The sequence below is a fragment of the Astatotilapia calliptera genome, chromosome 6 (genome assembly GCF_964374335.1).
Source record: "Astatotilapia calliptera chromosome 6, fAstCal68.1, whole genome shotgun sequence".
Lineage (NCBI taxonomy): Eukaryota > Metazoa > Chordata > Actinopteri > Cichliformes > Cichlidae > Astatotilapia > Astatotilapia calliptera.
This window is the reverse complement of record NC_137427.1, coordinates 12971137-12984976: the sequence shown is the minus strand read 5'-3', so window position 1 is coordinate 12984976 and position 13840 is coordinate 12971137. Positions and strand designations below refer to the sequence as shown.

Here is a 13840-nt window from a genome sequence, read left to right as displayed (position 1 = left end):
CTGGTCTTCAGCCCCATAGCAGGGGAAAAAAACTGAATGTATATATATTTAATATACTTGTTAGATTTGGAGATGGCTACACAATCATCCTACGGGTGGCGGGACCAGACCCAGACCTTAGGCCAGTAATGGACTTCATAGAAAGGGAGCTACCAGGGAGCACGTTGAAGGAGAAGCACCGCAACATGCTCCAGTACCAGCTTCCCTCATCCCTCACCTCTCTCGCCCGAATCTTCTCCCTGCTCTCAAAGAACAAAGAGGCTCTCAGCATAGAGGACTACTCTGTTTCTCAGACCACTTTAGACCAAGTAAGCAAACTTACAAACAATCATTATGAACATCCAACTTCAATTTAAGCATGCTCATTTGTTTTTCCTCTTCTTCGCCCTCCTTTTCCAGGTGTTCGTAAATTTTGCCAAGGACCAAAGTGACGAGGACCACTTGAAAGATGTCCATCTGAGCAAGCGGGACGCTGTTGTAGTGGACATTTCCCAGCTGAACTCTTTTCTCACAGACAACAAGACCAGGGAGAGCTGTGTCTGATTCCACAACATACCATCTGTGGGAGTTGCAATGCTTCGCCCACCCTCCCCACGACCGAGAAAAGATGGACCACTAAACTCTGGGGAGACAGACTGCGTTCATTTTTTTTTTCTACTTTTTAGTCTTTTTCAATTGTCATCATTTCTCAGTGGACCTGCATTTCAATGCACAGCCTCTTGAAAAGGCAGAGACTGCAGGTATTGTGACAGACACTGAAACAATGAAAGCTCAATGCAAATCAATGCAAGAAATATATATATAATTATGTTTAAGATGACGAGATATTTCTGTGAGGGTAGGAGACAGGTGCTTCTCCTTCACTAGATTGACAGAAAGAAAGGAAAGACTCAGAACACTTGAACTGACAGCAGAATTTTAATGCTGTATTAGACTGGAAAGCATGTGTAGCCTAGCTACTCACTCAATGGGCAAGACCCAGGGGACGGCAGAAGATCTCTCAGTTTTAAACCCCTTTCCTAAAGTAGTTAGCTGTGGTCAGTGAGGGTGTTAATATATTTGCCTGTATGGAGAAATCAGGATGATATAAAAAAACAAATTTGGATCAGTCACTGCCAGCTGTTAAATCTGTTCAACCTTTTTAACCTGGTTAAAAACAGACTGACTGCTTTTTTATTCAGGGTCAAACCTTTCTAGATTTCTTTTCATTACCAAGCGCAGTTTGGGGGATTTTTTTCTATATCAAATGATGGTTAAAAAAAAAGCTTTTACAATCCACTTTTAGTCACAAATGTGCAATCATCAGCATAGTAATTTTTACTAATTACATTTTTAAAGGTAATTTAATTCCTCCAGGCAAACATAACCTTGACAGAGTTACTTTTCTTCAAATAACAATTAAGAACTGCTAACCAAGTTGTTTTGTTTTTATTTGTCGTACTTGGTGTCCTTGACATTGTCCAGCATAGTGCCTAAACTGGTGGAGACAGAAATTTGAGCACTCCATTAAAACAACAATGTATGTAGGCTGCCAAGGAATGTATAAGACAGATACTAACATGCATCAAAGCACAAAAAAAGCCCAATTTCTTTGTGTGTATAGAGAAACTTGACTGTTTTGTTTTAAAGTGTGTCCTTCATCGTGAAAAAACAACAACAACAACAAAAAAAATCTTGTGGTTCTTTGTTATATGCACAAGATGTACAGTCTGCTATGCTGGCTTGTTGTTACTCACTCTGTCCTGTTCGGACAAAGGAGGGCTAAGGATTACTGAAGAATTTTTGAAAGTCAAATGGAAATATATAGTGCATGCTTTCCAATGGGCCACACACCTGGACTGTCTGGCCTTTTTTCTGTGTACCAAAGCATGCCGCCAGATCTGAGTGTGACCAGGATGTGCTTTTATAAACATCAGTGCGAGGGTACCACGGAAGCTTTTCAGACCTGAGCCAGTGCCGATGTGGATATTATGTACAGTAGCAATTTTGTGACGTCAAGTCGAAAAAAAAGATGTTACCAGTGGAGTGAACAAACAGTATCTGTGCCAAATGAAGATGAATATGTATCCTTAACCAACCAGCATAATCTGGAGGAGGCAAATGTTTTTTAAAGTTTGTGTTGTGCTTTTATCCATCAGCTCAGTCAAAATCCTCCTATTCTCATTGTCAACAGCGTGAAACAAACTTGTGCTCTCATTCAGTCTTATTTAGACTGCAAGTTCTTTCTATCCTCTGGTCATGTTGCCAAATTCTACTCTGTCCACGTCCATAAACTGCCACACTGAAGGTATCTGTGCTGTCAGTAGCTCTGATATAGGACAAGCTGTTGAGATATTTTGTTTATAAGAGCTAGTCAGTAAGCCAGGCTAAAATCGAGGACCATGTCAATTAATACTTATGCTTGTAATGCTTTATAGTTCAGAAGTCCAATCCAGGCTTTAAGGTGATAACAGGTGCTCTGTTTCACGCGGAATCTCGGAAGGGGGTTCCAATATCTCGGGGATAACTGCTCTGGAGCTGACTCTGTTACCAACACAAAGGGTCTGATCCCCATCCCACCAAACCCCTGTTTTAAATTTGAGCACTTTATAGGTTTAGTATAGTCTTTTATTTCAACTATTTTAAAGTGGAAATCATGGCAAAAGAGACATGTAAAAACAAATCTCTGCACTGGAATACAGACAAAACAAAGTTAATCCACTGCATAAAACGATTTGTTTGAAACTTGAAATAGAGAACAAAGGCTTACATGTGATCGTGAGAAATGAGTGAAATAGTCAAAAGCAGAGATAGTAGCAAGTTAACGAGAGAGCGAGACAGTACTAAGGTAGGGATTTTTCTCTTCTCATGCTCAATATTATTATTTGTTTACATTTTTAAGTATTATGGCCGTTTGTGGTTGTTACCCATCATGTATAGTTATTCTTTACAGTAATAAATTCATACATTTTCAAAAAAAAAAAAAGGTTCACGATGTGATTACTTTGACTTTGCTTTCACAGTACCTGTGTGCTAGATTAAAAAAAGAAAAAAAGGGTGGGCTTGTCACATGGAAGTTTGTAGCTACTGGATGAACAAAAGATCAGTTTATGTTTGGGTGTGTGGGTTAATGTGTGCTGGTGACTAAGTTTCTAGAGATTTCATGCGTCTGTGTGTCCATTTTCATCTGCTGTGTTCCCACACACGTATACACACCCACCACACACACATTTTATTTGCCTTTAAAAAGAGAAGCATACTCACGGGTTCCTGTCACTCCGAGTTATTCACCCACCAACATCATGACTGGGAGAGTTGTTTTTCTGGGACTTCTGCTCATCTGTATGACTGCAGGTAACAAAGAAAAGCCCTCTATTCTAAACAAACAATCATTCTTCTGTATGTGGGGTACTTTTAAGTGAAATTATATTTGTGTTAGATCGGGGTTAGTTAGTTTGGGGAGCAGCTGCAGTTGTAGAAGCACACTGACATAATGAAGTTTTATTGTTTTACAACACTGAGTTGAAGGGTTTATGCTTCAACACTGATCACCAAAAACAACAGTCAAATGTCACAGACAAAATATCTCTGTAAAGTATAGTTAAGTTGACTTCATTATAAATAGGAAATACAGAATACTTGGTTACATATGCATACGCATTTTGCGATATGGGGCTGTTATGTCAGGTGTGTCAGTTTTACTTTAGTTATTAAATTCTATGCACTCATACACTTAGTGAACATTTTACATATTAACAATACAGCAGTAGTAGTTTCTCATTCTAGTGCACAGTTTGAATCAGTGTAGTTACTTCTTTGAAGGCCAAATTTTTTTTTTTGGCCTTTCTTTATTTCTTGACTATTATATGAACTATTTTAAATATATATATATTTTTAAAGTTTTCTTTGGGTTTTTTTAAGGTGCAGAAGAGAGGTCTGGACTCATGAGAAAGGTGACATATTTTTAAATAGAAACTTTATATTTGAGTACTTTCGGGGATTGGATTTGTTTTAACTGAAGCTACAGCTTTGTTGCTGAAATGTTGTTAGTATTATTGTATCTATTATAGAATATAAATGACAAATGTTTACCTTTCTGCCAGCCTACTTGTCCTGACACGGCAGAGATTGTGGCGTGTCCTTTGAACCTCTCTCCTGTATGTGGCAGCGATGGAAACACTTATGCAAATGAGTGTCAGCTGTGTGCCCAGAGACAGTGAGTACACACAGCTGCTCTACACTCCCAGTATTCACACATTACTTCAACATCACCCAAGCTTGCATTAAGGAGGATATAATACTTGCACATCCATCTGTTTGTAAAAAATAAATTAAAAAATAAATTAGACAAATAATTGCTTCATGATTCAAATAATGAAGCTTTCCAGGTCATTCTTGATTCATTTTTACGAGTAATAAGCATGTAGATGTTAGTGATTTTTTAGGAAAGTAATAGTTATATCATGGGAAATGATAAAGTTCTACATTTGAACAGGTAATTTAGCAGCAATGCTCTTATTCAATATTGCCAAAAATACTGACAAAACTATAGAAGATAGGATTAAGATAAGATAAAATCCTTACATAGGAAATATTGTGAGTCTGAGTAAAATAAATAAAGTCAATGCTGCGGTAATGTGAGGGTTTTTTTAAATTATCAGATAATGATTAAAATAAAACATTATCTTATATAGGCTTGAATCTTCCTCAAATGACAGACAGATTTAGCTACAGGAAAGTAATGCTATTTTAGGATGATGTATTTCTTTTAAAAAAAAGATCTCTGTCTCTGTTTCTCCCTCTTTCTGTTTGTTCATGACCCGGTAACTCCTGACACATTTTATCTCTGTTCACAGATGAAATGTGACCTGTAGTTAACATGACCTCATTTTCACTCTTTATCATATGTTAAACTAAAAGTCATTTGACAGAAATCATCCCAGTCATGTCGTTATTATTTTCTTATCAGATCAACGAAGGTGGACATTATGATTGTCAAAGAGCAGAGCTGCTGACCTCCACACCTGGTGAAGTCACTGTCAAGGGCCCAATCAGAATCAAGTGAAATGATTCCAACTGTTTTAAATACTTACCGCAATCAATAAATATCATTCAACGGTGTGCTTGGGGTATTTTCTTTTGTTATCCACCAAATTCACATTTCACCAAAGCAGACAATAATAAGGAGGGTGAAACAGACGAAAGATTGAACAAATGTTTCAGTGAAGACAATGCTGAATAGAAGAAAGAAAGAAGAGATTTGTTATTTAGAGACAGGAATCAGTGTAACATTCCTTTGTAAAGTGAAGACACAAGGTGAATGAACACTTGGTTATCTAACTGGGTGAGCTAACTGTTTACACTCCTTTCACTGAGTAACACAGTGGTCGATAGTGTATGTGTGTGGCAGAAAGAGTGACAGAAAGAGGAAGGACTGGACAGACAAAGAGCGAGACCAAACGAAAAAAGAAAAAACACAGAGGACAGTAAAACAGCAGAGTTATAAAAGTGTTGAGTCCTGAGGCCAAAGGTCAACTTCATATTAGTCACATGACTAAAACCAGGAAAAGGAGAAGTGGGATCACTCCACAGCCTGCTTTATCTTTACAGCACAGCAGAAACAAAGTTTTCTGGACAGTAATGAACCAACTTATCGAAAGATGATTAGAAACTTGCTGGAACATGAGTGAGTACAAACTTTAAACACTAAATGTTAAATGTGTTACATTACAGATCTTTACTTTGTTGTAATCAGCTGTATATTGTTGTCGCCGTTCGAGTTTACAAACTGATTCTAGGAGTTTGAAACAAAGACACAGGGACAGAACTTGAACTGACTTTATCAGTGCACTATGAACCCTTTTTATTAAATGCTCTTTTATCTCTATCTGATTTAGTAAGTAAAGCTTTGGTAAGGTTTTGTAAGGCTTATTCCACTCAGATCAGCACTTTAGTTTAAATAGGCTCTGTCCTGTTGGTGTCTTTTTAGTCTATCAAATTAATTTGTACTCAGCAGAACAAAAGGGAACAAACTAGGTGTTCCTTAATTTGTCATGTGTTACAGTGCATTATGTTACATTGTGTTCATAGTATCGTTGTGTCTCCAGGGTCTCCCCGGATGAGGATTGTCACCAAAGAGTGTCTGTGGAGCTAATCTTGCATCTTTCACTCATACCAGCAGTAAGCTATTCATTCATTAAAACTGGATCTTAGACATGGTCAACTACAACACTGCCTATAATAAGACCATATTAATAATGCAGAGTTTCAGAAACTCCCTTAATAATTGAAATTTGTTTTGTATTTGAACAACTCAAGTATGTAGTGTCCCAACTTAATTTCAGCCAGGCCTATTTTATTCAAAAGATGTCTATTATCCATGGTGGGGTGTTTTTTTTATTATTAACTTTTTTTGTAGAGAATTGAAAAATATTTGTAATGCAAGTAATGTGTTAAATTACGTTATCAAAAAAAAAATTATATTTACTATACCACCCAACAGTGGCCAGAAATACAAGCCAGAAACTGTCACCTAACTCAAGAAATGAATAAGTGTTGTGTGTGCTCACAACAGAAAACTTAGCACTCTAACTTTGAATGGTAACTTTAGTCACTTTTACTGAAGACAACATTGAAAAAAAATAAAAGAAAGTCTGGGGTGACTCTAAACTTTTGCATAGTATTGTGTAACCAAGGATTACGAGTAGCACTAGCGCAGTGCTACTGGGAATGCAGGGTAACAGCATAGCAACATACAAAAAAACTGCTGCCACAATAAGTGAGCAGCACTGACTGGTGCAGCAATATATAAGGATCAAATAAAGCCTTTATAAGAGACCCATATGCTCACCCTATTTCCTTGTTCACACAGTTGATGCGAACATGACATTATTATTTATTATAGTATTTATGATGTGATATCTTTTCATCCAGGTGTTGATTGCAGGGGTGCTGTCATTCCTTCAGAAACGAGCCCAGAGGCTGGCCATTGACGACAGACTGCCATTCCTAGATCGACGTTTTGCTATAGTTGTGTAAGTCAACAGGAGTAGTAACAACAGATGGGTCCTCAAGTCAGTGTCTTATCTTTTATTATACAATAGAACGAGATGTAAATATCAGTCATAAGTTTGTAGTTTTAAACTAATGTATTGGTGTAAAAATTAATTAAGTATGCAATCATCTAGGTAAGGAATTCTCAGAAAGTTGATTTTGTTCTTCGTTTTCAGTGGGAGAAAGTTTTCGTCACTCTTCCTCTCATGACTGAAACCAGCACCACTGATGAACAATGGGAACAATTACTCGTCAGCCCGTTGTTTGTCAGTAGTGCTAGTTTCAGTCATTATGCAAAACCACTGTTTATAACGTTGGGGAAACCTGCATTCAGCTGAGACCGAAGAAGTCACTTGGATGGGTGACGAAACCGTTGTCCTACTGAAAACGCTACGTCCAGATGACCAGAATCAACTTTTTGGGATATCCCCTACTAAGTTTCACTGACATCCTTTAAGAATCATTTACTTGTGTCTGTATGACTACAGCATCACTATGGCTTTTTCTGTACTTATGGTTGTTTTTCTATTAATCATTGTGCCTCAGCCCTTTGGATACTGTAGGCAGCCTCAGTAATCGTTGGTCTTATGGCTTTGCCTTTGGGGCCGTATCAAGCAGCGTCTTGCTCCTGTTCTCTGAAAACTATGTCCCGTTCACTGTTCCATCCTGGGCCAGAGGTACATTGTTATCCTCTTACTTTTTTACTGTAGAGTTTCCAAGAATTGTGTTGACAGATACACTGTTCTGACTGTTATCCTCAGCTTTTCTGTACCTGATTGGAGCTTTAGAAGTGGGCTTGGTTTATTTCCCTTTCTTTGCCTGTCTGTCCACACCATTCAGAATGACAGGGGCAGTGCTGGGAATACTCTACTCTCTATTTTGGTAAATATTCAGACATAGTCTATGTATGCATGTTTTACAACATCATTTAAAGCTTCTCATAAACTAAAACAAAAATAAACTAATGGTTAATTTAAAAAAGGAACTAAAAACACAAAATATAATAAAAAAAGTTGGAGATTAAATAGATAGATTAACTGGTTGATGTGTGGGTGATTTAATTTTATTAACAACCGTATTACACATTTGTGTTTTTATGTTGTAGGATAGGAATTACAGCCTGGGAAACAGTCACTTGTCCCAGTGGTAAGGTAGGAAACCCAGCAATGTACCGTCCATCAAGCTTTCACAATATTCGACCCATGTTAATTAAAGGCATTCAAACTCTGCTGAACATTTAGCTATGAAGTTGCCTAGTGCATTAAGCTTTGAAGAACACATTTATGATTGTCTGTGTTTATGGTTTTAAAGATACTGGGTAAATACCAAAAGGTGATTTCCCAGTGGCCCCGTATGCTCTCCCTCATCTTCCTCTTCGGGCGATTTATTTACATCCTGGTCAAAGCTATTCGAATACGCCTGCACATGGAACAAGAGGTCAGAAATACCAATACATGGATTGTGATGATTCCTACTAAATACGTGTACAACATAACGTCATTACTGCCATCAAGAATATTATGTTGTTGGTAGCAAATGTGTGTGCATGTGCCCCATTCTGCCTGTAAACACAATAGCTCACATATTTTTTAAATTCTGATAAAACTTTGTAAGGGTGTAGAGTGGGGATGTGTTAACATTACATTAAAATTTGACTTACATTCACCAAGGTCTTCAAGTTGAACTTAATGATTTATTGGTTAAAAATGGACAAAAAGTCTCATTACCTCATCACACAAACTATTATTCTTACCAGTGTAGTTTGTATTTTCAACACACATACACATTTTACTAAAAATAATTACAATAAAAATTATGTCAGGTATTCTCTATTGAAATGGGCTTCAGCAGAGCAAACAACAATAGCCTGCAGTACAAACTTCCATACATTTTAAAAAAAGAACAAAGAAAACAAAATTCATACATTAAAAATACAAAGATAATAAAATGAATACTACCCAGATAGTAGCTGCCTTGGTTGAAGTCGATGTCAGTTGCTATCTTAATAACGTTTTTTTTTTCATAATAGATTAGAAAGTTACAATTTTTTATGAATATAGTGAATTTTGTCCGAGTATGAATGTCTGAATCTGTTGCCAGGACTCTGCAGAGCTAACTGAGCGACACCAGGTTCAGCATGTTAAGAGACTGCTGCAAAAGACACCCGGACATAGGTAAATACACCCACTCGTGTACACGAATGAAATTGGTTTAAGGCTGCCGGCAACCAGCCGGCAGCCTTACCCAGCCTTACCCTTCCTCCCGTACAGACATTACACAGACATCACATGGGGAAGACAGGTCAGAGAGGTAGAACAATGGAGGAGAAAAAGGAACTCCACCCATACTGATACTGAGCCGCTAAAGTGAGATCAGTTTGAGAACAAAATAGAGAACAGAATAGACATCCCCCCTCATTGCATAGACAGCATGCATCTGTTATCATGGTTCCGAATAGGTAGATGTTGTTCAATCTCCTCCATCAAGAGTGTCACCAGTATTTGTATTTTTACAAATCTTCAGGGTATCCTAGTTTCATTCTAATATAAAATGTGACTCAACATTGGATGTTAAGTTTTAATGACTGCATTTTATAGAAACCGAGTTTCAGACTGATTTAAAGTCCAGTCTGCTGTGTTCAAGCCATTTCAAAAGGTTTTAGTACCAAAAATGTGAGAGTTAACAATCCAGCTAATTGAAAATCACACGTGTCACAGTTCTGTAGAGAATTTTCAGTGCTGTTAAAAAAATGCTGCAGCTGCTATTGAACCTAAGAACAGGACAAATTGAAACTTTTCATCCATGTTTGTGTTGCAGTATGCCACTTACCTGGTTCCAAAGGAGGGTTTATGAGTGGGACCCCCACTTCAAGTATCCCAGCAGAATCATTGGCACTGTTGTAATATCCCTAATAGGCCTATATACGGTACGGAAAAATATATTTTATGATTTTCTTGAATTGTCTAATTGATTCCCTTTGTTTGGTGTTATTTCAATGATTTATACTTCTTCTGCGGGGACTCCTATATTCATTTATCTTTTCCATTCCTTTAGATGACACTAGCAGACTACAGTGTCAGTAGTTCTACTTTTGACAAAATTGAAACTTGGAAAAATACACTGAAAGATGTGGTTACTGCATGTAACGAGACAGAATCCCTGGGATACATGGTACCACAGCTGGAAGAATTTATCGTTGTGGCCAGGAGTAAGTAGTCCCTTCAGACTTTTAAAGGGGGAGCATTTATGAACCCTGTGATTAATATCACATATTATGTGTAAAGTGGATATCAGACACATTTTATTTCCTGCTGTTTTGAGAGTTAATATTGCCAGTAGGAATTACCAAATAAACCTCTATTAGAAAATTGAATAATATTTTTGTTAAATATTAGGAACACAATGGTCATCGCCATTTATAAGAATACAAAGTAATATACAGTAATATAAAGTTATGTATGTTTGAATTTATGTTTGTTTGTTTATTTAAGAATCCTGGCTAGCCACCACCATCTTTGCCAGTCTTAACTCTGTTGCCTACACCTTCCATGTTTTGGCATGTTACAGGTAAGAAATTTAAGAAACGGGTATAATGATTGTTAGCTATATTTAGTTTACAGCAAGACTACCATTTCTACTACCAGCAAGCAGACAAACAGATCTGAATTTGTCTGTAATTTAATGAGCTTACTGTTGCTTTAGGAAACACTTAAGGAGGCTCTGGAAAGGACAGAAAGTATTTCTTCCTGAGAAGTTTCATAAGCCTAGATCTGCTACGAGTGTGGTAAGCAAAACACTTGGATGCAAACACGCATACTGTAGAGCTGAAGTGATTTTAAATTATTGCATTCTTAACAAAGTACACAAAAATGTTTGTGCCATGAATTTTACCAGGCTTCCATTGCAAGATACTCGGGCTGGCAAATCGCTTTCACACTGTGGGGTAAGCTTTTCTTACCGTAAACTTTCAAAACAAGGACAACTGGCCTGATCTAAATAGGACATCCTGTATTAGGACTTGAGAACCAAATCTTAAGAATCATTTTCATACAGTAGCTTTCATCAAAATGCAAATCTATGTAGATGTAATCTATGCCAATAGATGAAATTAATCACAGAAAAGCTGTCTGACTTATTATACAGGCAGCTATTATAAGGAAAATATTTTTACAGTTGTTAATTATTTCTGCTTTTTTTAGGCTACCTGATTGTCCATTTTGTCCACTTCCTGTTTGCTTTGCTGATTGCTTACGTGGTGGTTCTTCCTATACTGAATGGGAAAGTGCTTAGCATGCTCTCCACACTGGGAACTATATTGTAAGGCTGTTTTTCTTTCTATAAGTGTGTTGCTATGATTACATATATAAATTAATGTGCACTCTGGCTGACCTTTAATGTTTTTCTGTGTCTCTTTTAGTCTGACCATCTGCATTGTAATTAGCCTGGTGATTCTTCAAATAATTTTGGTTCAGATCTTCTTCCTTCAGAACAAAATAGATGCCACAGACAAAGAGAAACCTCTAGCCCTCAACAACAGGTAGGTGTATCTCATATAAAGTGTGTTCTTGAGTCACACCAACACTCAGATCTTTCATTTGCCAGCAATTCATCGTGGTAGAAAAATGCCAAAAGGCATTTTAAAAATCCCAAAATCTCTCGTAAATCTCACATACTCAGTAAGTGGCTCATTAGATAGCAGATACAAAATATTTAAAGTAGTATGAAAGCATTATTGGCACTTTTTCAAGGAGATTTGCATATTCACAAGCAACCAGATGACCACCAGAGTCATAAAGAATTATAGTTAATATTTAATAGTTAATAGATATATATTGATTTCCAATGCTAACATCACTTAACAATTTTTTTCAAATATTAATAAGACAAAAAAATTTAACTCAAAGCACATTAACTTGAAATCACATTTTCCCCCTTTTTAGGAAGGCATTTCACTGCTTCAACTACTTCTTCTTTTTCTACAACGTGGTTATGGGGATGACCACCTGCATACTGAGGCTTCTTTTAAGCATTGTGGTGGGAACATGGTTGGTGTCTCGCATAGACCGAACTATTATGCAGCGGGGGTATGAGAACATGGATGCTGGTAAGCTTAGATTCAACTAAAAACATATAGTTAAGAAAAAAAGATCACAGCCAAACCTAAACTCTTTGGTATTTTAATATACTGCAGTAATAATGAAAAATAATTTTATCATTCATATTATTTGATGTCCAGAAGACCACATTCAGATGCATCCACGAGATGGCAGCATTTCAATGAGAATTACAAGTTACTTTGTCTCAAGGCAAATATTGGTATCAGTCAAATATTGATTAAAGCTAGTAAAAAAACAACAACAAAAAAAGATGTTATTTCACAAATAACATGTAAAAGACATGTAAAATGACAGCTTTGTGCTCATTTGTTCTTATGTTACTGCAATACCCTGTCTGATGGTGTGTGAATTTGTATCTCTGAATATTGATAATTGTATTTCCCCTTTTATCCAGGCTACACTACATGGATTGGGATGATCTTTGCTGACCATTATCACAACAACCCAGTCATGGTATCTTTCTGTCAGATGCTGGTGTCAAGTACGCTGCAGAGACACAATTCATCTGCTTACTCCACATTCGACAATAATGTGTCAGGTCAGTGGTGTGTCTGTGTGTCTCTTCCATTTATAGACACCTTTATACTGCTTTGACCTTTCTGTCATCTGATCTTTCTCAAACTTCTGTTTTATTATCACTTTCTGTTTGTTCAGAACCCCCTGTGAACAGTCGGGCCAGGAGGCGTTGGGCTTTGCTTTACACATTACTAAGGAACCCTCCCCTGATCATGCTAAGAAAGCACCACCTCTCGTCATCATCTCCCCCAGCAGACACAGTGCTGCAGGCTTGGATTTTGGCATCTCAAACACAGAGGCAACAGGCATTGTCAGAGCTGCCACCAGAGATCAAATTGCCACCAGAAGAAGACTGTTAATAACACATTTGATTCCGGTTCTTTAAAAAAATATAAGCTGGAATCCAATGAATGACGAAGACCTTTAATGGAAACTTGTTATAAAGCAGAAGGAAGTTTTTCAGCACTGCCATAATCTCACTACCTGTTATGTCACCAGCTGAGAGTGCCATAAATAAGTTTAGAACAACTTCACTAATTTGCTAGTTAGTGAATGTACTTCTTTTTAATGGAGTTCTGTGGCCTAGGGTCTGTGGGTTTTATGCGTGTATTGTTTTTTACAAATACATAGTTTTTACTCAGACTTGGCATAAGAATTCAAACATGAGTTCATGCCATCTCTTTCCCTGACTCAGAATGAAAGCATCTGCTGTGAAGGCAAATTAAAAAAATATATAAATGTATAAATGCAGGGATAAACAAACCTTTGTATATTGTCACAACCTCTATAACATCTCGAGTTGGAGCTGGCCATACAGTTACTTGACCTACACCACACAGCTATTGTGCTTGTTATTTTTATTTTGTCTTGGCAGCATAAAATCTAACTGCTAATAAACACTACTTTTCCTTAAATGTCTGGTTGTGTTTAATAGTGAGCATTCATACAATTTTTTATAGTAGTACATATATAGAAAGGCCAGTGTAGGTTGTAGGTTGCTGAAAATAAAATCAAAATACAAATTAATAAAATGATACCAGAAATCCTAGAGTTGATGTTATTTGGATTAATACTTTGAACAATTAATCAAGGATAATGTATACCAGATGCAAAATTACTGGTATATTGTATGAATGATGCAAAACAGCATACTAATAATAAATTTACAACAAACA

General features: G+C 36.9%; 3 protein-coding genes across 5 annotated transcripts in view; all 3 read left to right on the top strand.

Annotated features, from left to right (window-relative positions):
• Positions 1-2965, top strand: part of LOC113023919 (phospholipid-transporting ATPase ABCA1-like) — a 35957-nt gene extending 32992 nt beyond the window's left edge. For all 3 annotated transcript variants that reach the window (XM_026170394.2, XM_026170391.2, XM_026170392.2), the window contains exons 48-49: positions 65-308; positions 400-2965. In XM_026170394.2, the coding sequence (XP_026026179.2) occupies positions 65-308; positions 400-543 (388 nt within the window). In that variant the 3' untranslated portion in view covers positions 544-2965. The remainder of the gene's footprint in view (positions 1-64; positions 309-399) is intronic.
• A 146-nt stretch (positions 2966-3111) lies between these two features.
• spink4 (serine peptidase inhibitor, Kazal type 4) lies at positions 3112-5100 on the top strand. Its single transcript, XM_026170396.2, has 4 exons — positions 3112-3333; positions 3901-3932; positions 4083-4195; positions 4949-5100. The coding sequence occupies exons 1-4, from the start codon at positions 3282-3284 to the stop codon at positions 4992-4994; spliced, it is 243 nt and encodes an 80-aa protein (XP_026026181.1). The 5' UTR covers positions 3112-3281; the 3' UTR covers positions 4995-5100.
• A 183-nt stretch (positions 5101-5283) lies between these two features.
• Positions 5284-13579, top strand: stra6l (STRA6-like). The gene is made up of 18 exons (XM_026170395.2): positions 5284-5665; positions 6087-6159; positions 6913-7013; positions 7579-7709; positions 7794-7914; positions 8138-8183; positions 8344-8469; positions 9133-9206; positions 9850-9958; positions 10087-10240; positions 10524-10599; positions 10735-10816; positions 10927-10975; positions 11232-11349; positions 11450-11569; positions 11973-12136; positions 12544-12687; positions 12804-13579. Exons 1-18 carry the CDS (start codon positions 5640-5642, stop codon positions 13022-13024), a joined length of 1935 nt encoding a protein of 644 aa, XP_026026180.1. The 5' UTR covers positions 5284-5639; the 3' UTR covers positions 13025-13579.
• The last annotated feature ends 261 nt before the right edge of the window (positions 13580-13840 follow it).